This window comes from Mustela lutreola, chromosome 9, assembly GCF_030435805.1.
Source record: "Mustela lutreola isolate mMusLut2 chromosome 9, mMusLut2.pri, whole genome shotgun sequence".
Classification (NCBI taxonomy): Eukaryota; Metazoa; Chordata; class Mammalia; order Carnivora; family Mustelidae; genus Mustela; species Mustela lutreola.
In genome coordinates, this window is record NC_081298.1 from 11,823,876 (window position 1) to 11,847,643 (window position 23,768).

The 23,768-nt window shown below is 39.4% G+C and overlaps 1 protein-coding gene and 1 pseudogene across 4 annotated transcripts in view; one reads left to right on the plus strand and one right to left on the minus strand.

Annotated features, from left to right (window-relative positions):
* The window catches only part of CSE1L (chromosome segregation 1 like), a 48,531-nt gene that overhangs the window by 18,969 nt on the left and 5,794 nt on the right, over positions 1 to 23,768 (minus strand). For 3 of the 4 annotated variants that reach the window (XM_059132892.1, XM_059132889.1, XM_059132890.1), the window contains exons 2-8: positions 12,918 to 13,013; positions 9,967 to 10,109; positions 7,081 to 7,182; positions 6,856 to 7,001; positions 6,085 to 6,175; positions 3,897 to 4,004; positions 2,244 to 2,336 (exon numbers count right to left, since the gene is read on the minus strand). In XM_059132892.1, coding sequence (XP_058988875.1) covers positions 2,244 to 2,336; positions 3,897 to 4,004; positions 6,085 to 6,175; positions 6,856 to 7,001; positions 7,081 to 7,182; positions 9,967 to 10,109; positions 12,918 to 13,008 — 774 coding nt within the window. In that variant the 5' untranslated portion in view covers positions 13,009 to 13,013. Of the gene's footprint in view, positions 1 to 2,243; positions 2,337 to 3,896; positions 4,005 to 6,084; positions 6,176 to 6,855; positions 7,002 to 7,080; positions 7,183 to 9,966; positions 10,110 to 12,917; positions 13,014 to 18,916; positions 18,938 to 23,768 lie in introns of those variants that run through there. The other variant, XM_059132891.1, reaches the window with a different exon arrangement.
* On the plus strand, positions 17,240 to 19,332 carry LOC131807493 (ribosome production factor 1-like; annotated as a pseudogene).

The window sequence follows — 23,768 nt, forward strand, 5'->3', positions numbered from 1 at the left end:
ATGATAAAAGACCATATCACACTTTCCTTTGTAACATGGTCAGCTATACTGTCTTGTATCTCCTCCCAAAAGGTTCTCATTTCAAATACGTTAAGATTAAATAATGCTATAGGATGGGGTGCCTGGGAGGCTTAGTCGTCTAAGCGTCTTCCTTCAGCTTAGGTCATGATCCCAGGGCCCTGGGATCGAGTCCTACCACTGGGCTCCCTGCTTGCAGGAAGGCCGCTTCTCCCTCTCCCTCTGCCCTTGCTCATGTGCTCTCTCTCTCGCTCACTCTATCTCTCAAATAAATAAAATCTTTAAAATAATAATGCTATAGGATTCTCACCCACAATATTCTGGTTATAACATATTAAAAAGCAAGCTAATTTAAGGGTCAAACTTGTGGTCTGTAGGCCTGCTGCCTATTTTTGTAAGTGAAATTTTATTGAAACACAGCCATTCCTTCTTTACATTGACATCATTCCTTCTCTACGTTTACAAGATTGATAGCATTGCCTACAGCTGCTTTCTTTCAACCGCAACTGCAGGGCCGAGCAGCCAGAACAGAGACTGTACAGCCACAAAATCAAAAATATTTACCACCTAAACCTTTAGAGGAAGAGTTTGCCAATCCCAATCTAAACCATGACAGTCATTTATGTAACGATCTCTACTGTAATAGCAATCCATAAACACTTTCGGAGTTGTGCTATATGTCAAAGAATTCAAATTTAGATGACAGAAAACAGGAGGCTCTTCAAGGCATAACATAAGGGATATTACGTAGGGAGAGGACACAAGGTGGTAGTACCTGGATAAATGAGCCAACAGCTCCCTGTAAGAATCCTAGGTGAAAAACTGCCTTTAGACAGAAGTGTGAAGACAAGCTTTGTTCTCTGAGGGCATTGCTTTCTCCTACTAGACTGAAAGAATTATTTCATGGGAGCTCTATTTTTTATTGTTGTTGCTTTTTAGTTGGCAAATCTGACAAAATTTGCTGTACACCCACAAAAATAACTCTCTCTGCATCCCACTCCTAAAAACTGATTTGAATCACCTTTTCTAATTTTATCCAAAATGGAAGCATTCTTAATATTTTGCTTTTATGTTTTTTTTGTTTCTTGGAAAAGAGGTAGATCAAAGTCTATTAATAAATAAGCAAATGGTAACACAAAGAGCTATAATGAAATGTACATATGATTATAAAACCCAGACCAGAAATTTTAACATATTACAAACCTTCACAATGCCCCCACATTCCTATGCTGCACTGATTTTTTAAAAAGAGCCTACTGGTATAAAGATTTAAGTTTTCTTAATATCTTCAATGATAGCTTTCTGTTTCATAAAATGTTCACAGTGTGAATACTCTGAGGATTTATTTTCAATCCTGTAAAGAAATAGCCTTTTCTATAAACTGTGAACCTACCTATGCCAGGCCACAATAAGAGTAATTCTATGTGCTCCCTCTCCTGAATTTACATAAAAAATAATTTAAAAAATAATAAACGTAGACTATGCCACATAATCAAATATTACTTATATTCTTGGATTCTACCTATTAATACTGTAAGAGTAAAAAAATTTTAGGAACCAAAATGTAAATGTTCAGTAGAATGTGCAACTCTCAGTCTCTGAGCCCTATGTTGGTGAGAGTTTACTTAAAAAATGAATAAACAGGAGCACCTGGGTGGCTCAGTTGGTTAACCATCTGCCCTCACCTCAGGCATGATCCCTAGGTCCTGGGATTGAGCCCCACATCAGGCTTCCTGCTGAGTAAGGAGTCTATTTCTCCTTCTCCCTCTCCCCGCTGCTTCCCCTGCTTATAAGTCTCTCTCCATCAAATAAATAAGAAAAATCTTTTAAAAATAAAATAGATAAATAAACGCTCTTGGGACACCTGGGTGGCTCAATCGGTTAAACCTCTAACTTTGGCTCAGGTGATGATCCTGGGGTCTTGGGATCAAGTCCTCCATCAGGCTCCCTGCTCAGTGGGGAGCCTGCCTCTTCCTCTGCCTGCTGCTCCCTTGTATGTGTTCCCTTTCTGACAAATAAATAAAATCTTTAAAAAAATAAAATAATATATAAATGTTCTCAGATAACTATTTCATTTTCTGAAGTCTAACTATATTCCAAGGCTTTGAAGGGAGACTTTATTTTACACTTTTAAAAATGGAGGTTTAATCAAAATCTGATATTATATTTCAAAACAATTCTTCATTTAAAACAGAGCTACCTGTGAAACATTTTTAAATACTTACATCAGTTTGTAGAAGCTTATTATCTAACGTCAAGAGGGTATGGAAATTGTTCATCCAAGTTTCCATATTATCTTCAAAAAACTCAGGGAGGTCCTAAAGAATAAACACTGACTTGAGACTTTTGATTAAAATTAATGTTATTTTAGTCGGCTTTGTCCCCATCCCAAAGAGGCTTAAGTCCACACTCCTCAGCCTGAGCCAACCATTAACTATTTAGACAAGAATTCTTTATTCCAGGGGAACCCGGGTGGCTTAGTTATTAAGCATCTGCCTTTGGCTCAGGTCATGATCCCAGGGTGCTGGGATTAAGACCCACAGGAAGTCTGCTTCTCCCTCTCCCACTGCCCCTGCTCGTGTTCCCTCTCTCTCTCTCTGTGTCTGTCAAATAAATAATAAAATCTTAAAAAGAAAAGAAAAAAAAATTCTTTATTCCGGCCAGGTCTGGCAGCTGAGTAAACCACTGTCTATCTGGTTTATACACTTCCAACTACAAATGATGCCACCTAGTTCCTATCCCAATCTAAATTCACTTATTCCTTCAAGGTAGCTAAGACTGTTATGAAGCCTTTCCTTAGAAAAATTCAAGTGCTCACCAGTATCTTTCTTCCTTTTCCTTTCTCAACTATCGCATCTATTTTGAGATGAGCACCAATTCAGACTGTCTTATACAGCCACTGACTTCCTGTGTGACCATACTGCCTTCTTAATGAGGGATAAGTCACTCCAAGGATAAAGATTATAGCTCCTTTCTTTGGTCTTCCAGATTATGCCTAACAAATCATTAAGAGCCTCATTCTAACTGATTTCTATGAAGTAGAATTCAAAAGAAGATGCAAGCAAAAACAGTGATATCTTTTAAGTAAAAATTTCTCCAACTGGTGCCCAGCTGAACACCGATGCGAGGATACCATTTTGCACTGTTCATCTCCTATTTTGCCTGTTCCTTTCAGAGAACGCTCCTCCTACCACTGTGAGTATAATCATGTTATGAAGAGAAAGTCCATGTACTTGGCCCTGGCTGTGAGCAAGGAAAAGGCCAGACTGTTCCTCTTGCATCTCAGTCCAGTAATATGCACCGTAAGACCCCTCTTAAAGACCCAAAAAGAATGGAGGCCACTGTCTCAGTAGCAAGACGGTGACCAGGCATTTTCTACCAGAAGTCTATGGCTGTTTCCTCAGAAATGCCATTGGTTCTTATACCTTCCCAAACCTGGATTTTTAGCATTTGGTCTCCCAGGTGTCAATAAGAGCCTTTTTGTATAAGTTAGCCATAGACCTCTAACCAAAACACTGTTCTTCCAGTGTTAATATCCACTTAAATGAGTTAAAGAGAAAGGCCTGAGAATATGATCTCTCCACGTCTTCAATAATACAGTATATAGGGTGACTGTCCAAAACAGTGGTTCAGGAAGTAGGGTCCTCTAAGTTATTAGAACATAAGAAAATGCTACCTCTCCCCGTGAAGTGTCCTAGAAATATCTCTAGGAATGACTATAAAATGGAACACTACTTATAGACAAAAAAATGGGATGGGAGTCAGAAAAACACTAATTTCTTTCAGAAAAATCAATGCTGGCAAAGAAGTCTTTATTAATTGAAAACTTGTATATTTGATATCAAAGAATCAAAAGCAAGAAATATAAAAAAACTTACCTGAAAGTTTAAACTGTAGAACAATTTTGAGATAAGGATCAAGGAAGAAAAAAGAATCCTTAGGGCAGAGGCATCATTTGCATGGGTACTGCAGAGTTCAATAGTGGCCTTAGGAAGGAATTTAGGGATATGGTTTTAGTGTACTGTAAACTTAAGTGAAACAGGCTGATGCTGTATATCCTCTCCAAAATTTGGCTTTTAAATAGTAGTATACTGTCATTGAAAAGATTCTGAAAAATATGTTACAACAGTATATATTTTTAAACTGTCCATAACAGCACTACTAAAAGTTCAGTGTTAACACTTGGACTAGATCCTTCCACTCTCCTTTGTGTATATAAATATATTACAAAACTATCTTTATATGCTCTCTCTCTCTCTTTTTTTTTTTTTTTTAAGATTTTATTTATTTATTTGACAGACAGAGATCACAAGTAGGCAGAGAGGCAGGCAGAGAGAGAGAGAGGGAAGCAGGCTCCCCGCTGAGCAGAGAGCCCGATGCGGGACTCGATCCCAGGACCCTGAGATCATGACCTGAGCCGAAGGCAGCGGCTTAACCCACTGAGCCACCCAGGCGCCCTTTATATGCTCTCTTAAATGATTCCCCTGGTATCTAAGTTGTTTCAAATTATTTGTTATTCTAACTGCAATAAACAGGCTTATCTATAAAAGTTACGCACACTGCTAATTTTCATAGTAAATATATTAACTAAAGCAGATGAGAATGCTAAGAGCACAGATTTTGCAAGCCAGATGGACCTAGATATAATCCACTCTGTTGTTCATAATGAACACTACTTTAAGCAAGTAAGTTATTTTATTGAGCCCCAATCTCATGTATAATCTGAAAATAATACCTGCCTCAGAGAGAGAATATGAGAATCAAGAAATATACATGTGATGTCCAGTACCTTTGAACACTATGTATAAGATACACAACAAATGATACTTCTTATATTGTGGAGTAAAGAAATATGAATATTAAGGTTTTCTGAATGAAATGTCAAACTCCAGACAGTACTATTTATAATATGATGGACAAGACACAAGAATGTTCAATTCATTGCACTCTAACACTTTTAACACCAGTGGAAAGAAATGAAGAATCTTATCAACCTAATAGGTAGAAAATATTGATTATATATATTTTGTCCAATTTTATTTTTTTAGGTAAAAATGTACCATCAGTAAGACATCCTAACAATGAAAAATGTGATGCACATTCCACACCTTAGAAAGTTTTGAAAATCAGAAAACTTTCCTTTTTGAAAAAAGGAAATGAGCAGCTTTTCCAGAGTTAGCAAAACTGGGCTTGACGCTTGGCTCCTTTTTTATTAGCTGTGTGATACTGAACCTTCTTTCCCTATCTGAAAAAAGAGGTTAAGAATGTATCTACTTCAGGGGCGACTGGGTGGCTCCGTGGGTTAAGCCTCTGCCTTCAGTTCAGGTCATGCTCCCAGGGTCCTGGGACCGAGCCCCATGTTGGGCTCCCGGCTCCGTGGGGAGTTTGCTTCTCCCTCTCCTCCCCACTAAAAAAAAAAAAAAAAAAAAAAAAAAAAAAAAAAAAAAGAAGAAGTATCTCTTTTGAGGCCCCTAGCTAACTCACTAGGGAGAGCATGTAACAAAATGGGGTAGGGGGAGGATCTGGCCAGCTCAATCAGTAGACCATATGACTCTTGATCTCAGGGTTGTAAGTTTGAGCCCCAAGGTGGATATAGAGATTACCTTTAAAAAAAAAATTACCTCTTCCAATCTTATAGGATTCTCACAGAGTTGAAGAACATGTTTAAGAAAATAGCCTATGCAATATAAAACGATGTACAAATATATAAATTAATCAGCTAAACTACACAGTCGAATCAAAATGGGGAGCAATTCCTTTAGAGATGCATACGCAAATACTTGAGCAAAATATAATGCCTGGGATTCCCTTTTAAACATTCCTACAAAATGAGGGGAAGGGAAGAAAAAAAAGTAATACTGTTAAACTTATATAATACATACATGGGGGGGGTCATTAGATCGTCTTCTCAGTTTCTGTGTAGGTTTGGAATTTTTCAAAAGCAATGTTGGTCTAAATATCACCTACCTAGATTTTCAAAGCATTCTCTTATAATTTACACAAATAATTAAGCAATTTAAAATACTAAGTAATTTTAAAGTATCACCAAGATTGTTATTCCATTACCTTAAAAAGATTAGTCAAAGGCAAAGCAAAGGCATCCAGAACAAGTTTAATTTCAGTCCATAACTCATTTGACTTAAATTCATGGCGATATCTAAAAAATTAAGGTTAAAAAGGTAAATTTACAAGTTTCTATGTAGTAACTTTAGGTCTTCAAGGACAGATTAGAGAAAAACCCATGGCTACACAGCTTTCTGAAATTCAAAGTGATTTCTTGGTTTTCTTTTTAAAGGAATTAAGCAGTTTATTAAGACCTTATTTCACAGTAATATAGCTACATGAAATAAACATCCCACTTAAGAAACACAATAATGAACTGAGAAGCTTATCTCTTATTTTAAGACTACCAAATTCAAAGGAATGACAATAGTCACTATCTATATATATAACAAAAGCATTTGAAAAAAGCATTTGAAAAACATGAATTTTTGAGGGACCTGGCAGTCTCAGTCAGTAGAGCATGTGCCATTTGGATCTTGGGGTCCTGAGTCTAGCTCCAGGTTGGGTATACAAATTACTTAAAAATAAAATCTTTAAGGAGCACCTGGGTGGCTCAGTCATTTAAGCATCCAACTCTTGATTTTGGCCCAGGTTACGATTTCAGGGTCGTGAGATCATGCCCCATGGCAGGCTCCTGACTCAGCAGGGAGTTGGCTTGAGATTTTCTCTCCCTCTCCTTCTGCTCCTTCCCCGACATGCACAGTCTCTCTAAATAAATAAAATCCTAAATAATAAATGGACTCTTTAAAAAAAGAAGTGTGAATTTATCAATACCTTTTAAATAAAGAATGTGCTGTACGAAGGACTCCATTAATAACGTGGAAATCTCCACTCTGAAACCGATTCACCATTTCTGTCAACAAGTCAGGCCACTTCTGTGGAAAATCTTCTCTGCCAATAATGCTAATAGCATCACTTAACTGGGGGAAGGAAAAAAAATGAATTAAATGAAAGTTCCACAAACAAGCCTCCTTCTTAAACAACTGGGACTTCCATTACCTGCTTCTGAATTTGCTCCGGGCTGCTCAGCATCAAGTGCACTATGTTGGCTTTAATGGCTACTCGGTCAGCTTCACAAATCTTATTCAGTTCATCTTCAACCTAAAAGCAAAACATCAACAGCAAGTAACATAAGTCCATATCCATGACCATGGATATGGGTTTATAGAGAAAATAGAACCAATTTCCTTTTTTCTTGTTTCCTAAGAAAAACTATAAAGGAAGGCAGGGCCTTCCCTCTACATGAATGAGTCACAAATTCCTTTAATAATCTGATGAAAGCATCAACTCTTCCACAGAAAAACATACACACTCTGATGCCCATTAAGAGTCTCAGTTCCAAATGTAACCCTGTCAAAACATGCAGTGAAAATCTTTACAGACCCACTCTGCCCAGCCCGCATTCATCTTCAGGACCTTCGATCTGACTCTCACTTTAGGTCAGAGGTCTTTTCAGTGAAAATTCTTGACCATTACCAGTTTAAATGCATTCATCACTCAAAGAGGTTCTCAAACTCTCATTAGTTTTACAAATCAAGAGAAAGGAAGAGGACTAGCTCGTCAGCAAGTAGAGGGATGGATATGTAAACAATCTTCACTACATGAAGTTAACACTTGACTACACAAGCTTAAAAACAGTATTTACTACTTCCTGAACTCTTTCACAAAATGAAGACAAAAGAAGAAGTCTAGGGGCACCTGGATGGCTCAGTTGGTTAAGTGGCTGCCCTCAGCTCAGGTCATGATCCCAGGGTCTTAGGATCAAGCCCCATGTCAGGCTCCTGCTCAGTGGGAAACCTGGTCCTCCCTCCCTCTCTCTGTCAAATAAATACATAAAATCTTAAAAAGAAAGGGGGGGGGGGCGCGCGCCTGGGTGGCTCAGTGGGTTGGGCCTCTGCCTTCAGCTCAGGTCATGATCTCAGGGTCCTGGGATCGAGCCCCGCATCCAGCTCTCTGCTCGGCAGGGAGCCTTGCTTACCCCCCTCTCTCTCTCTCTCTGCCTGCCTCTCTGCCTATGTGATCTGTCAAATAAATAAATAAAATTAAAAAAAAAAAAAAAAGAAGAAGAAGAAGAAGAAAAAGAAGCATTCTAAATAAATATTTAGGCAGATTTAAAGTTGACATTTTAGAAAAACTGATGATTCTTCTCAACTTTGTTTCTAAATTTCATTACTGCTATCACTTCAAAACAACTGACATTTTTTTTCTTTATCCTAAGCCAGGGTTTCCTCGGCCTCAGCATTACTGGCATTCTGGGCCCAAATCTTTGCTATGAAAATGGTTTCGTACACTGTAAGATGCTTATTAGCAGCATCCCTCGTTTCTACCCACTAGATGGCAGTAGCACTCCCTCCCCACACCTGTGACAACCAAAATGTCTAAGATTTCTGTGGGCAAAATTACCCCCCATTAAGAACCCCTGAGCTAGGGGCGCCTGGGTGGCTCAGTGGGTTAAAGCCTCTGCCTTCCGCTCAGGTCATGATCCCAGGTTCCTGGGATCGAGCCCCGCATCGGGCTCTCTGCTCAGTGCGGAGCCTGCTTCCCCCGCCCTCTCTGCCTACTTGTGATCTCCATCTGTCAAATGAATAAATAAAATTTAAAAAAAAAAAAAAAAAAAAAAAGAACCCCTGAGCTAAGATAGGGAAAATACCTTAATTTCTTAATTCCTAATTTTATACCGTCATTAAACTTGCAGTACAGGGGCGCCTGGGTCGGTTAAGTGGCTGCCTTTGGCTCAGATCATGATCCCAGGGCTCTGGGATGGAGCCCTACATCCAACTCCCTGCTCAAAGGGGAGTCTGCTTCTCTAATCCCCCTCTGCCTGCCCTTCCCCCTGCTTGTGCGCTCTCTCTCTCTCTCTCAAATAAATAAAATCCTTAAAAAAAAAAAAAAAAAAAAAAAAAAAAAAAAAAACTGAAACAAAACTTGCAGTACAATGGAATTCACCTTAAAATTAGAATATATTTCTATATCCCTTATCAAAAACTCCAACAAATCTAAATTATTTTGCATTCTACAAATTTTTAATATATTTAATGAGGTCTTTCTACTGTATTTAATTTTCTTCCCATCCACAATAGAAACTGCTTCAATTATTCAGTAAGGTGTGTTTTCCCACACAATGTCTTTCTTTGACAATGAGCTAACGTTTACATTTAACCACAATGGAAGCAAAAACCAAGTCTCAAGCACTAGCAACCTGGGTTAGGAAGTTCAAGTAATCTGTAAGAACTCAAATAAAACAACAGGAACTTTGAAAAAGCATCCTATTTAATTTTTACCAAGTCTTTCGGAATTCCTATACAGACAATCCTGTCATCTGTGAACAAAGATAGTTTTAGGTTTTCCTTCCCCATCAGTAGCACCTTTTACTTCCTCTTGTTATTCAATCAGCAAGGACAATTACATTATCCAATACAATGTTGAGAAGGAGTGATGAGAGGACACATCCTTGCTTTGTACCGCATCTTAATGGAAAAGCTCCAACTTTCTCACCATTAAGTAGGTTATTAGCTCTAGGCTGTTCGTAGATAGTCTTTATCAAGTTAAGAAAGTTCTACTCCCAGTTTACTGACAGTTTTATCATGATGGGTGCAGGATCTTGTTAAATGCCTTTTCTGTATCTATTGATATGATCATGTGATTTTTCTTTTGTCAGTTTATTAACAGTCTTACATTAACTGATTTCTGAATGCTGAACACACCTTGCATTCCTGGGATATATCCCACTTGGTCATCTTTTTGGATTTGATCTACATCTACTTATTTTGATGAGGAGGTTCTACTTAATTTTATCTTTAATCTGTGTCTGAATCTTTCAGGAGCACTGCATATATATCTTATAAAAATGCAGGTTGTTAGACCATGTGTTCACAAAATACTCACAATTCTCCAGTTTCTTTTAATGTAGTTCTTGAATGTTACCGAGGCACAAACTTTGATAACATTATCCTGGGACTTTTCCAGCAATGTTAAAAGCAACAGTGGGTAGTTCTGATTTCCTTCTACAGATTCAAGAAACTTCTCAGCTGTAAAAGAATTTCTATGTTAGAAGACCTGACATTATAACCAAGTCTTTCCATTTTTTATCTATGTAGATCTGTGATTAAAAAATCAAGAAATCAGGGTGCCTGGGTGGCTCAGTTAAATATCTGCCTCCAGCTCAGGGCATGATCCCAGGGTCCTGATTAAGCCCCAAATCAGACTTCCTACTCAGTGAAGAACCTGCTTCTCCCTCTCCCTCTGCAGCTTCTCCTGGCTTGTGCTCTGTCGAATAAATAAGATCTATAAACAAACAAACAAATAAACAAACAAGGTCCCTACATTAGGTAACTTGTCTAAAGATGGCACAGCTAGATTTCATCACTGAAAAAGTTTTAGTCCAGTCCTTCTTCTATCACACTAGCCCCCAGTTTTTGTCTCAAACTAAACATTTCTAGTATGAGCAAAAATTACTATTCAAAGATTTTACCCACATATTTTCAAATCCTACCACACTTAAGAGATAAGAAATCTCCCAGGTTTAGGGGTGCCTGGGTGGCTCAGTCAGTTAAGTGCCTGACTTGATTCTCTGCCCCTCCACCCGGCACCTATGCACACATTCCCTCTAAAACAAAGCCCCGCACCAGACTCCCTGCTCTCTGGGAGTCTGCTTCTTCCTCTCCCTGGGCATGTGTGCTCTCGCTCTCGTAAAATAAATGAAACCTTTATTATTTCTTTAAGATTTTATTTATTTGTCAGAGAGAGAGAGAGAGAGAAAGTGAATGAGCACACAAGTAGGGGAGCTGTAAGTAGACAGAGAAATAGGTTCCCCTGCTGAGCAAGGAGCCTGATGTGGCACCTGATCCCAGTACCCTGCGATCATTACCCTATGCCGAAGGCAGAGGCTTAACTGAACCACTCAGGCATCCCTAAACAAAATCTTAAAAAACAAAACAAAACCTCTCCAAGGTTTACTGATCATACAAGTGAAGGTTTATAGCGTTTCTTCGTCATAAACTTCACTGAAAAGGTCTGCCATTAGCATCTATTATTTTCTACAGTATTATGACTGAATATCTCTCTTCTTTCTGAACTGAATCCCAAGAGTTTGACTTCCATCCTCAAATCTTCCCTGCTTTGTGTCCATCGTGTCTTTCTTAAAAGATGAAGAGTGCTAAATTTAAAAATACTTTCCAGGAGGGGACACACTATGGCTTTGTAGGAGTCTGGAAAGTTTTGGTTGTCTCCTCTTAGTGGTCAACACTGCATACAGGGCAACACACTAGATCCATGATCTGGTGGAAAGCCCGTGTAGTGTGCCAAGTCTCTTTCTTAAATTGTAATCAATATCCTGAAAGAAATCTCATGAGTTTAAGTTAAATTATTTCTTTCTGTGTTCATTTCCTTCAAGTTGCTCACAGAATATTCATACAGACATGTTTCTGTACATTCAAGGAGACTCAAAATGTTTTCCAGTTCATTTGGACCAGTCTCATCTCAATAACCAAGAGAGCACAGTGGTGTCTGTAAGCTGGATCTACTACATATTTCAACTTCCAGATCATTTTCTAGAAACAGTGAGTCAGTCTAGTACCAATCCCTGAGAAATGCTATGTTCGTAACTCAATCCAGAAACATCAATTTATTCCCACACTCTGTCCTGAATTCGCATAATATTAACACCCTCGCCTTACAAAGACAAAATTATTAAAAATAATTTTAATAGAGTTTGCAGAAGCTTTCTGGGAAAGTCTAAGAAGATTAGAGCCATTAATTTCCCTTCCTCCAAGAACATGTTACCTTTTTAAGCACTAATGGGAAAAGCCACAATTCTCCCTCTCAGATATCACAAACACTGTTCTAGAATAGAATGGATGCATTAACATGTTTACAGTTCTATTTATTATATATAATATATAATTGCAACACACAAACACATTCACTTGTGTCTCTGTGGAGGCATTCTAAAATCCTCTCTATGAGCATGAACATTGGTTAGTTCTGAAGAAGCAGGTCAATACCTAGTTAATAATGGCTCACATCAAGAATCATCAACTGACTACCCACCCACAAGACACATCCCTCCCTCAGAGGGAGTTTGCTTGGCTTACATGGTATTTCAAATTTTTTGAAGTTAGATGCTATCACTTAAAAATGGGGACATTTCACAGAAATGTCTTATTTTTCAAATAGAGCTGGAAATCGGATTTTGCAAAAGTGGTTTGAATCCCCTAAAGCTATCATATAAATCACATGAAATTACCAATCCTCACTTCACCTGCCTCCCTCATTTTTACCTTCACATTTGAGTCCTGTGGACATCTGAGCTTACAATTCTAAGCTACCACTAAGTTTCTAACAGAAACTGGTCAAATACAGGAGGGAGGAACCCTAGGTCTTAAAATGTATTAATTAATTAAATCAAACCCAACATGGGGATTAAGAGACAGGATCTCATTACCTGGTTTAATTCATTTAATCACTTTTTAGGCAATTAACTCTCATCTCTATGTCCTAATTATTGTATCTCTAGAACAGGCAGGTGTGAGGATTTTCAGAAAGGTGAAGGGACAAAGTATTTGAGACATACTAGTAATTTTTAACCCCAGAAGATGCCAAACAAAATCTATTTTACTTAAAAAACAAAACCAAACCAAAAATACACCACATCACCATATGTTATAGCAGCTGTAAGCAGCCAAGCCCACACTTTACAAGCAGAGAATGAAAAAGAAACTATGCCCAAGAATCAAGTGTTAAATCTTTTTTTCACTTTATAAATACAGATAGATTATGCAAAGGTTTTCATCACCCGTTAAAGAATAAATCAAACCACAAAACAATATTCTCTTTACCTGGACGTCTGATGGCAGGATCAGGATCAAGAGTTTTCTTTAAGTATTCTGTTAGTGTTTGCAAATTTGCATCACTGAGCTCCATTGCCATAGAACCTAAAACAAAAAGTGAGCTTTGGTAAATTGGTCACATTGGGAAACAATGATTTACATAAGAGAATACTTTTATACAGTGGGTTCTCCCCTCTCTGAAAGTCATCCATTTGTTATGTTTTAAGGTATGGGCTATAAGCCTAACTCAGCTGAGGCAAGGTTCCAGATGACAAGATGGACTTTTCTGAGACAATAGTGAGCTAATTTTGAGATGAAGAAGAAAAAACATACCACAAACTCAAGAAGAGGCACAGAAAAACAAAGGTGAAGAATTGATCAAAGTCATCATAAAGTTTATCAGATTTAATGCTTAAAAAAAGGGCCAATGAGGGGTTTAAATAAAAGACTCACTAGGAACTTTTTTTTGTAAGGCCCACCATGAGAAATGACCATTTTAAGCAGTAAATAAGGATCCCTTAAAGAGTTCTGAGATTAAAGAAACCAGAATAAATTTCTTGATGTACAACATGGAATCACAGGACTGACAACAAACCAGATGCTGAGAATTTATACCTAGGGAGAGAATTCTGGGATTCAGAAGATGATGGCTATGATTAGGATTAAAAATCAACTTTCAAAACCAAAACCAAAGATAAGCAAGTGGGACTACATCAAGCTTCTGCAGAGGAGTGCCTGGGTGGCTCAGTGGGTTAAGCGGCTACCTTCAGTTCAGGTCATGATCCCAAAGTCCAGTCCCACATTGGGCTCAGCAGGGAGGCTTGCTTCTCCCTCTGCCTGCCAACTCTGTCTGCCTGTGCTCCCTTTCTCTAACAAATAAATAAAATCTTTTAAAAAGAAAACAACCTACACAACTCAAAAAGCAAAAAAGTACATAAAAATTATATATATTATATATATATAACATAATATGAGTTAAAAATGGGCAGAAGATTTGAACATTTTCCAGAGACATACAGATGGCCAACAGGTACATGAAAAGGTTCTCTGCATCACTAACCATCAGGGAAATGCAAATCAAAACCACAATGAGACTTCACCTCATTCTAGTTAGAGTGGCTGTCATCAAAAAGATAAGAAATAACAAGTATTGGCAGGGATATGCAGAGAAGGGAACACTTGTGCACTGTTGGTGGTAAACTAGTGCAGTCACTATGGAAATCTGTGAGGAGGTTCCAAAAAAAAAAAAAAAAAAAAAAAAAAAAAAACCTACCACATGATCCAGAAATTCCACTTCTGGCGGCACCTGGATGGCTCAAGTGGCTGAGTGTTGGACTCTTGGTTTTGACTCAGGCCTGGGTCCTCATCTCAGGGTCATGGGGTCCAGCCCTGCCTCCAGCTCTGCACTCGGCTAGGCTATGCTTGTTCCTCTCCCTCCACCTCTGCCTTCCCATCCCCCCAAGTCCTGTCCCTGCAGCACACACGCTTTCTTCCTCTCAAATAAATACATAAAATCTTGGGGTGCCTGGGTGGCTCAGTCAGTTAAGTGTCTACCTTTGGGCAAGGTCCTGAGATCAAGCCCTGCATCAGGCTCCCAGCTCAGTGGGGAGCCCGCTTCTATCTCTCCTTCTGCAGCTCCACCTGCTTGTGCTCTCTTGCTCGCTCGCTCTCAAATAAATCTTGAAAAACAAAATAAATAAATAAATAAATAAATAAAATCTTTAAAAAAAGAAAAAACTGCATTTCTGGGTATTTATCCAAAGGAAATGAAGCACAAACTCAAAAAGATATCTGTACCCATGAAACAAATAATACATTCTAAGTTAAAAAAAATAAATAAAGAGGAAACTGGCTGTAGGCTTATCACAAGGAACAGAGGTCAGAAGATACAGTGAATCAACCCAGAATTCTGTAATAAACTAAGGTTTTATTGGGGGGGAAAAAGATATCTGTACCCATATGTTCACCACAACATTATTTACAACAGCCCAGACATAGAAATAATCTTTATAACATGTTCACCAGTGGATAAATGGATAAAAGAAAATGGGATATGTGTATACAGTGGAACATTATTCAGCCATAAAAAGGGAAATCCTGCCACTTGTGACAAAATGGATGGACTTTTTTTTTTTTAAGTAGACTCCATACCCAATATGGAGCTTGAACTCACAAACCCCAGAGATCAAGGGTCACATGCTCTACTGACCTTGAGGTTATTATGCTAAGTGAAGTAAGTCAGAGAAAGACAAATACCATATGAACTCCCTTATATGTAGAATTTAAAATTAAAACAAAACCAAAAACAAAAAGACACACCACACTCAAAGACACAGAGATCCAAGTGGTGGGGGGTTAGAGGTGCATGAAATGGGTGAACGGGATCAAAAGGTACAAAATTTCAGTTAGAAGGAGGTAACCCATGAGGATATAATGTACAGCATAGTGACTATAGTTAGTAATACAGGGGACACCTGGCTGGCTCAGTCAGGGGAGGACGCAACTCTTGATTTTGGGCTTGTGAGCTCAAGTCCCACTATGGGTATAAGGATTACTAAAAATAAACAAACAAAAATTATACTGTATTACGGGGCACCTAGCTGACTCGGTCGATAGACCATGTGACTCTTGATTTCTCACCCCATGTTGGGTGTAGTACCTACTTTAAAAAAAAAATTGTTCTGATGACCAAAAAAAAAAAAGAAAATCTGGGAGCCTGGGTGGCTCAGTGGGTTAAGCCTCTACCTTCGACTCAGGTCATGATCTCAGGATCCTGGGACTGACCCCCAACATGGGGCTCTCTGCTCAGCAGGGAGCCTGCTCCCTGCTCTCGCTCTGCCTGCCTCTCTGCCTACTTGTGATTTCTCTGTCAAATAAATAAATAAAATCTTAAAAAAAAATCTGTAAGTATGTGTAGAGATGGATGTTAACTAGACTTACTGTGATCATTTCATAATATATATACATATATTATTATGTTTACACCCAAATCTAATGGTAATATATCAATTGTATCTTTAAATCTCAATAAAGCAGCAACTACTTTTTAAATATTCAAAGCTTAAACAACACCAAACATAAATCATAGAATACACTGCCACCAACCAAAAAAATTTACATCTTAAAAAATTTACATATAATATATTACAAATTATAAGCTATATATATGGCTTATATACACTTAAGTGATCTCATAAAGCTAAGAAACACACAGAAGAAATAGCAAATTACAAATTACAAGAGTGTGGGCACACACCATTCCCCATAAACAAAAAAAACTTGAGAACGCTATAAAATAGGACGTCGTGATCTCTGAGTTCTTGGTGAGTAGATAAAATTAAATGCAAAACAACAGAACTTTCTGGGGCAATAAAAATGTTCTAAAACCGTAATGTGAGTATGGTGATAGATGCACAACTGTGTAAAATTAATGACAGTCACCAAAAAGTACACTAAGATGAATTCACAGTAAGTTATATTTCAATAAAGCTACTTTTTAAACCTGTACTTCTTTTTTGGGGGGGTGGGGGGAAGAGAGGTGGAGAGTGGGAGATAGGAGAGAGAGAATCTTAAGCATGCACCACGCCCAGCACAAGCCCAAATAGGGCTTGATCTTATGACCCTGAGATCATAACTTGAACTGAAATCAGGAGTCGGAGGGAGGCTTAACCTACTGAGCCACCCAGGTGCCCCTAAAACTGCACTGGCTCCCAGGGAACCCAGGGAAATGTAGTCTTCTCAGGGCATCCATGCACCAAACTTAATTTAGGGTTTCTATGACAAGAAAAAGATTAAGTATGTAATAATTTTTGTAAAATGTAATAAAACTAAGTGGGAAAAGGTCAAATACACCACAATTCAAATTATGTGAAAAAAATTTAAGAGCACCTGGCAGGTTCAGTTGGTAGAGTATGCCACTCTTGATCTTGGGAGTTTTAAGTTCGAGTCCCACAGTGGGTACAGAGTTTACTTAAAAATAAATTCTTAGTGGTGCCTGGGTGGCTCAGTGGGTTAAAGCCTCCGCCTTCAGCTCAGGTGATGATCCCAGGGTCCTGGGATTGAGCCCCTACACTGGGCTCTCCGCTCAGCAGGGAGCCTGCTTCCCTTCCTCTCTCTCTGCCTGCCTCTCTGCCTACTTGTGACCTCTGTCAAATAAATAAATAAAATCTTTAAATAAGTAAATAAATTCTTAAATTCATATATACCCCAATACATGGAAAAACTAAAACTAAACTCCAAAATGTAAACAGCAGTAAAGTCGATGTGATGAACACTGGACATTTTTGTTCTTTTCATATTCTACTAGATTCTCCTAATATCTTACAACTACTATATATGTGACATTTGCAATGAGAAAGTTATTAAGGAAGCAAACACCATGGCGAAGGCCCCCAGGGATAAGAGCAGCAGCGGAGGAAAGACAGACCTGAAACGGAAAGCGACCATTGGAACCTCAGGAGGCTACAGTTGCTGAGTATGGAGTGACAGAAAGCGGGGTTCAACCCCCAAAAGTGGCCGCCTTCCCCCCAGGCTTCAGCATTTCAGAAATTAAGAACAAACAACAGCTACATTCAATGTTCACACGGTGGAGACAGCAGCAATGTAAGAAAAAGTTGGCAATTAAGAAAAAACTTAAGAGAGAAAGGGGTGCCTGTGGCTCAGTCGTTAAGCATCTGCCTTCAGCTCAGGTCATGATCCCAGAGTCCTGGATCCAGCCCCACATCAGGCTCTCTGCTCTACAAAGAGCCTGCTTCTCCCTCTCCCATTCCCCTACTTGTGTTCCCTCTCTCAATGTTTCTGTCAAATAAAGAAATCTTTAAAAAAAAAAAAAAGGGGGCACCTGGGTGGCTCAGTGGGTTAAGCCGCTGCCTTCGGCTCGGGTCATGATCTCAGGGTCCTGGGATCGAGTCCCGCATCGGGCTCTCTGCTCGGCAGGGGCCTGCTTCCTTCCCTTCCCCTCTCTCTGCCTGCCTCTCTGCCTGCTGTGATCTCTCTCTGTCAAATAAATAAATAAAATCTTTAAAAAAGAAAGAAAGAAAGAAAGAAAGAAAGAAAGAAAGAAAGGAAGGAAGGAAGGAAGGAAGGAAGGAGGAGAAGCTCTTGGTAATAAGGCTCCACAAAGCCTATACCAAAGACCACTGACAACCAGAGAGCGTACGATGAAACTGTAGTAGACCCTAATGATGAAGAGGTTGCTTTGGATGAAGCTACAGATGAATCTGCTTCTTATTTCAACAAACTTCTCCCAAGATTCTCATCGCATCATCAGACAGACCTCATGGGAGAACAGTACAACTCTGTGAACAGCTCTCCAGTTTTACCAAACTCACATGTTTATTACAGAAGAGGACTGGCTCTGAAAAAAAATTATTCCACAGCGCATTTCAAGAGACTTCACAAATCTGATCGTTATTAATGAAGATTGTAAAACACCAAATGGATTAATTCTAAATCACTTGCCAAGTGGCCCAACTGCTCATTTTAAAATGAGCAGTGTTCGTTTGCGTAAAGAAATTAAGAGAAGGGGGCGCCTGGGTGGCCCAGTTGTTAGGCGTCTGCCTTCAGCTCAGGTCATGATCCTAGAGTCCTGGGATGGAGCCCCACATCCAGCTCCCTCCTCAGCAGGAGGCCTGCTTCTCCCTCTGCCACTCTCCCTGCTTGTGTTCCCTCTGTCACTGTCTCTCTGTGTGTCAAATAAAAAAAAAATAAAATAAAAAAAAAAAAAGAGAGAGAGAAAGAAGGAAAGAAAGAAATTAAAAGAAGAGGCAACGGGGCGCCTGGGTGGCTCAGTGGGTTAAGCCGCTGCCTTCAGCTCAGGTCATGATCTCAGGGTCCTGGGATCGAGTCCCGCATCGGGCTCTCTGCTCAGCAGGGAGCCTGCTTCCTCCTCTCTCTCTGCCTGCCTCTCTGCCTACTTGTGATCTCTCTCTGTCAAATAAATAAATAAAATCTTTGAAAAAAAAAAAAAAAAAAAAAAAGAAGAGGCAAGGACCCTATAGGACACATACCTGAAATAATTTTGAATAACTTTACAACGAGGCTGGGTCATTCTGTTGGATGTATGTTTGCATTTCTCTTTCCCCATAATCTGCAGTTTATAAGGAGGGAAGTTGCCACATTCCACAATCAACGGGACTGTATCTTCTTCAGACTTTATAGGTATATATTCAAGAGTGAAAAGAAAGGGGGAATTCAAGAACTTGGACCACGTTTTACCATAAAATTAAGATCTCTTCAGAAAGGAACCTTTGATTCTAAATATGGAGACTATGAATGGGTCCATAAACTCTGGGAAATGGATATAAGTAGAAGAAAATTACATATATAAAGTACTGAAGGAACAGTACTGAATTGTGCTAAACAGGCCTATCCTGGATTTATGACAGAAGACCCTTTTCAAAATATCATTTACTGGTTTCATAAACCTTTTTATGTGTGGACAAAAATCAAGAGCCATGAATTACCATTCGCTGTTTATGTAGCAAATTCAAATAAAAGTCATTTTGGTGAATTAAAAAAAGTTAATAAAATTCTATTTTTTTAAAGATTTTATTTATTTGAGAGAGAGAATGAGAGAGCAAACACAACCCAGAGGCAGAAGGAGAAGCAGACTCCCCGCTGAGCAGGGAGCCAGATGCAAGGCTCTATCCCAGAACCCTGGGATTATGACCTGAGCTGAAAGCAGATGCTTAAGCCACCAAGACGCCCCTTTTATTGTATTTTTAAAATGACTCTGTTGGGGTGCCTGAGCGGCTCACTCAGTTAAGCAGCTGCCTTAGACTCAGGTCATGATTCCCAGGGCCTTGGAATGGAGCCCCACATCAGGCTCCCTGCTCAGTGGGAAGCCTGCTTCTCCCTCTCCCTGCCACTCTGCCTGCTTATGTTATCTCTCTGTCAAATAAATAAAATCTTTAAAATAAATAATTAAATAAAATGAATCTGTCAAAGGTTAATTAAATTCAGGCTCTCAAAGGAACTTCTTTACATATTAGCTGGAAGACAAAACACAACTTCGATGCCAGCTACAGACTATAATCCCTTTTCTGCAGTTTTGAAATCCAAAAGTCTAAAACTGAAAGTTACTGTGTTGTTGTTTTTTTAAGGAGGTCCCAAGCTCAGCATGAAGCCCAATGCTGGGCTTGAACTCACAACCCTGAACTGAGATCAAGAGTCAACTGAGCCACCCGGTGCCCCTTGTTGTTGTTTTAAAGTTTGACAAACTCGTTTTGCAGCAAAACCTGGCCAAAGTGCCTGAGGCTATAAATAAAGTATTTAACTTAGTATATAAACTTTTTTTACTTAAGAAATATTAATATCGGGGTGCCTGGGTGGCTCGGTTCAGACACTGCCTTCGGCTCAGGTCATGATCCTGGAATCCTGGCACTAAACTCAGCACCGGGCTCCCTGCTCCAGCGGCAGGGAGTCTGCTTCTCCCTCTGACTCTCCCCCTTCCCCTCTTCATATGCTCTCTCTCACACACACACACTCTTTCTCTAATAAATACATTTTTTTAAAAATCTTAAAAAAAAAAAAAGAAATATTAATGTGTTTGATCGCACAGTGCTACCCCGCACCCCACAGGAAAGTTGCATAATCCACAGTATGTGCATCCAAAAAGAAACCCTGACACATGTTTGTTCTCTAGAGTAGAGGTGCCAAATGAATCACAAACAGTAACTTAACTGCTAGGAAGTTATTAAGAGAGTCACTTGGCCTACATTTGCATGTGGGCCAAGATTTCTAAGAGGCTGTCTTTAGCTAAATTTGAAGGATACACAGAACTGGAAAGGTAAAGTAGAATGAAGACCCATCTCATACAAGAACTAGAGTGAGCAAAGAAACAGGAAGAACACATAGCTCCTGAGAACAGAGGAACTGGAGGCTGAGATCAAATCATATACGTTCCTCAATAGTTTGCTGTAGAGTTTCATGACTTAATGTACAACAGCAAGGCACTAAAGGATTTTTGAAATGAGTGAAAACTTAATGAAAATGGAGTATTTGAGGGGCGCCTGGGTGGCTCAGTGGGTTAAAGCCTCTGCCTTTGGCTCAGGTCATGATCCTGGGTCCTGGGATGGAGCCCCGCATCAGGGCTCTCTGCTCAGCCGGGAGCCTGCTTCCCCCACCTCTCTCTGCCTGCTGTGAGCAATCTCTGTCAAACAAATAAATAACATATTTAAAAAAAAAAAAGAAAAAGAAAAAAAGGAAAAAAGAAAGTGGAGTATATATGAACGTTGGGCTGGCAATGATTACCAGAATGGAGCTGAGAAGAACAAGTGAAGATATGTTAGGACACTCTTTTTTTTTTTTAAATTGGGGGAAGGCAAGATGGGATCAGGAGGGACAGAAACCATAAGAGACTCTTAATCTCACAAAACAAACTGAGGGTTGCAGTGGGGGGCGGGGCGGAGGGTGGTGGGGTTATGGACATCAGGGAGGGTATGTCCTATGGCGAGTGCTGTGAAGTTAAGCCTCATGATTCACAGACCTGTACCTGTGGGGCGAATAATACATTATATACGTTAATAAAAAAAAAATTTAGGAGTGCCTGGGTGGCTCAGTGGGCTAAAAGCCTCTGCCTTCGGCTCAGGTCATGATCCCATGGGTCCTGGGATTGAGCCCTGCATCACTCTCTGCTCAGGGGAACCTGTTTCTCCCTCTCTCTCTGCCTACTTATGATCTCTGTCAAGTAAACAAATAAAATCTTAAAAAAAAAAAATTAAAAAATATAAATTGGGGGAAGAGCACAATGGCAGATGGTTTGTACAGTTTATATTATTTCATATGATAACCATTTTACATACAAGGAGACTCAGATTAACTACCTTGCCCCAAATCACACATAGTTATAAAAAATCAGATTCAAATCATTCTGATTCTACACTCTTCCTATTAACTAAAACTATCTCTCAGGGGGAAATAATAATGACAGGGGACTGAACTAGAGTGGAAACACTGAGGTTAGAAAGGTCATCTTGACTGGAGGGGCGGTCAGCTAATGCTATAGGTAAGGACCATAGCTAATGCTGTGCTTGTACAGCATATCCCTCCACAGCCAGAAACTACAAACTTCTGAGGAGAATGATTTGATTGAAACTATCCGTATTCTCCTTATCTTTTCCTTTAACTGAAAAACGTTTCTATCATAAGGGAAGCCAATATTCTTTTTTTTTTTTTTTAAGATTTTATTTATTTATTTGGCATTCAGAGATCACAAGTTGGCAGAGAGAGAGAGAGCAGGGGGAGCAGGCTCCCCGCTGAGCAGACAGCCTGATGCAGGGCTCAATCCCAGGACCCTGGGATCATGACCCTAGCCGAAGGCAGAGGCTTAACCCACTGAGCCACCCAGGCACCTCGGGAAGCCAATATTCTTATTCAGTAGATTCCTCCATCTATGTATTCATTTCCTTTGACCCAGTGCAAACTACTCTATGGCATGAATATCAAGTACCACTCAACCATACACATACTTCATGGAGAGGCTACCCTTTCTGAGTTTGTTTGTTTGTTTTAAAGATTTTATTTATTTATTTGACAGACAGAGATCACAAGTAGGCAGAGAGGCACCCAGGCGCCACCACCCCCCACACACGCTTTCTGAGTTTTAGATCAAAACTTTGGAAAATAGGGCACCTGGGTAGCTCAGTCATTAAGCAGCTGCCTCTGGCTCAGGTCATGATCCCAGCATCCTGGAATAGAGCCCCGCATCAGGCTCCCTGCTCAGCGGGAGGTCTGCTTCTCCCTCTCCTGCTCCCCTTGCTTGTGTTCCCTCTCTCTATCAAATAAATAAATAAAATCTTTAAAAAAAAAACAAAAAACTTTGGAAAATGCAGGGGCATCTGGCTGGCTCAGTCAGTAAAGCATGTGACTCTTGATCTTGTGGTTTTGAGTTCAAGCCACATGCTGGATGTAGAGATTTCTTAAAAACAAAAAAAAAATTTTTAGATTTCAAGATTTTTTTTCAAGATTTTTAATATTTTATTTTTAAGTAATTTCCACACCCAACATGGCACTCAAACTCACAACCCTGAGATCAAAGAGTCACGTGCTCCTCTAAGTCAGCCGGATGCCCCTTAAATATAAAATATTAAAAAGAAAAAGTTCAGAAAATGCTACACATTATATTCCCCCTCTTTTGGAGATTCACTTTAAAGGTTTCAGGAACTCAAATAATAAGTTATCAGTTTAATGTTGTTTAATCCAGAGTTCCCCCAATTACTTGGCCACAGAACTACTTTATTATATAAAACTTTGGAAAGAGGTGCCTGGGTGGCTCAGTGGGTTAAGCGTTTGCCTTTGGTTTGAGTCATGATCCCAGCCAAGGTCCTGTGATGGAGCCCTGCATAGGCGTCCCGGCTCGGCAGGGGAGTCTGCTTCTCCTTCTCCCTCTGTCCCTGCTCCTGTGCTCTCTCTTGCTCACTCTCTCCCAAATAAATATTAAAGAACAAAACAAAACAAAAACAACTTTGGAAAGTGATTTAAGTAATTCATTTCCCATTCTTTTTTTGTGCTGAAATGTTTAATCTATTATGAAATCATGAAAGTTCGCTATTGCCAAACAAAATCATTTATATCAGTGTGTGAGAAAACAAACAAACCCCCCCCCCCAAAACAAAACCCTGTCTTTCTTTGCCACACAAATTTGTTCTGCCTTTTGAAATTTATGCGAGGCAACATGCTAGAATCTGTGTATATGTGTTGGGAGGATTACAGAGATTAACTGGATCTATTCTGCTAAGTTTTAAAAATATATATCCTTTATTTTTTTAAGTAGGCTGCATGCCCAAGATGGAGCCAAAGCAGGAGCAAGATTTCACGACCCTGAGATCAAGACCTGAGCGAAGATCAAGAGTCCCGACA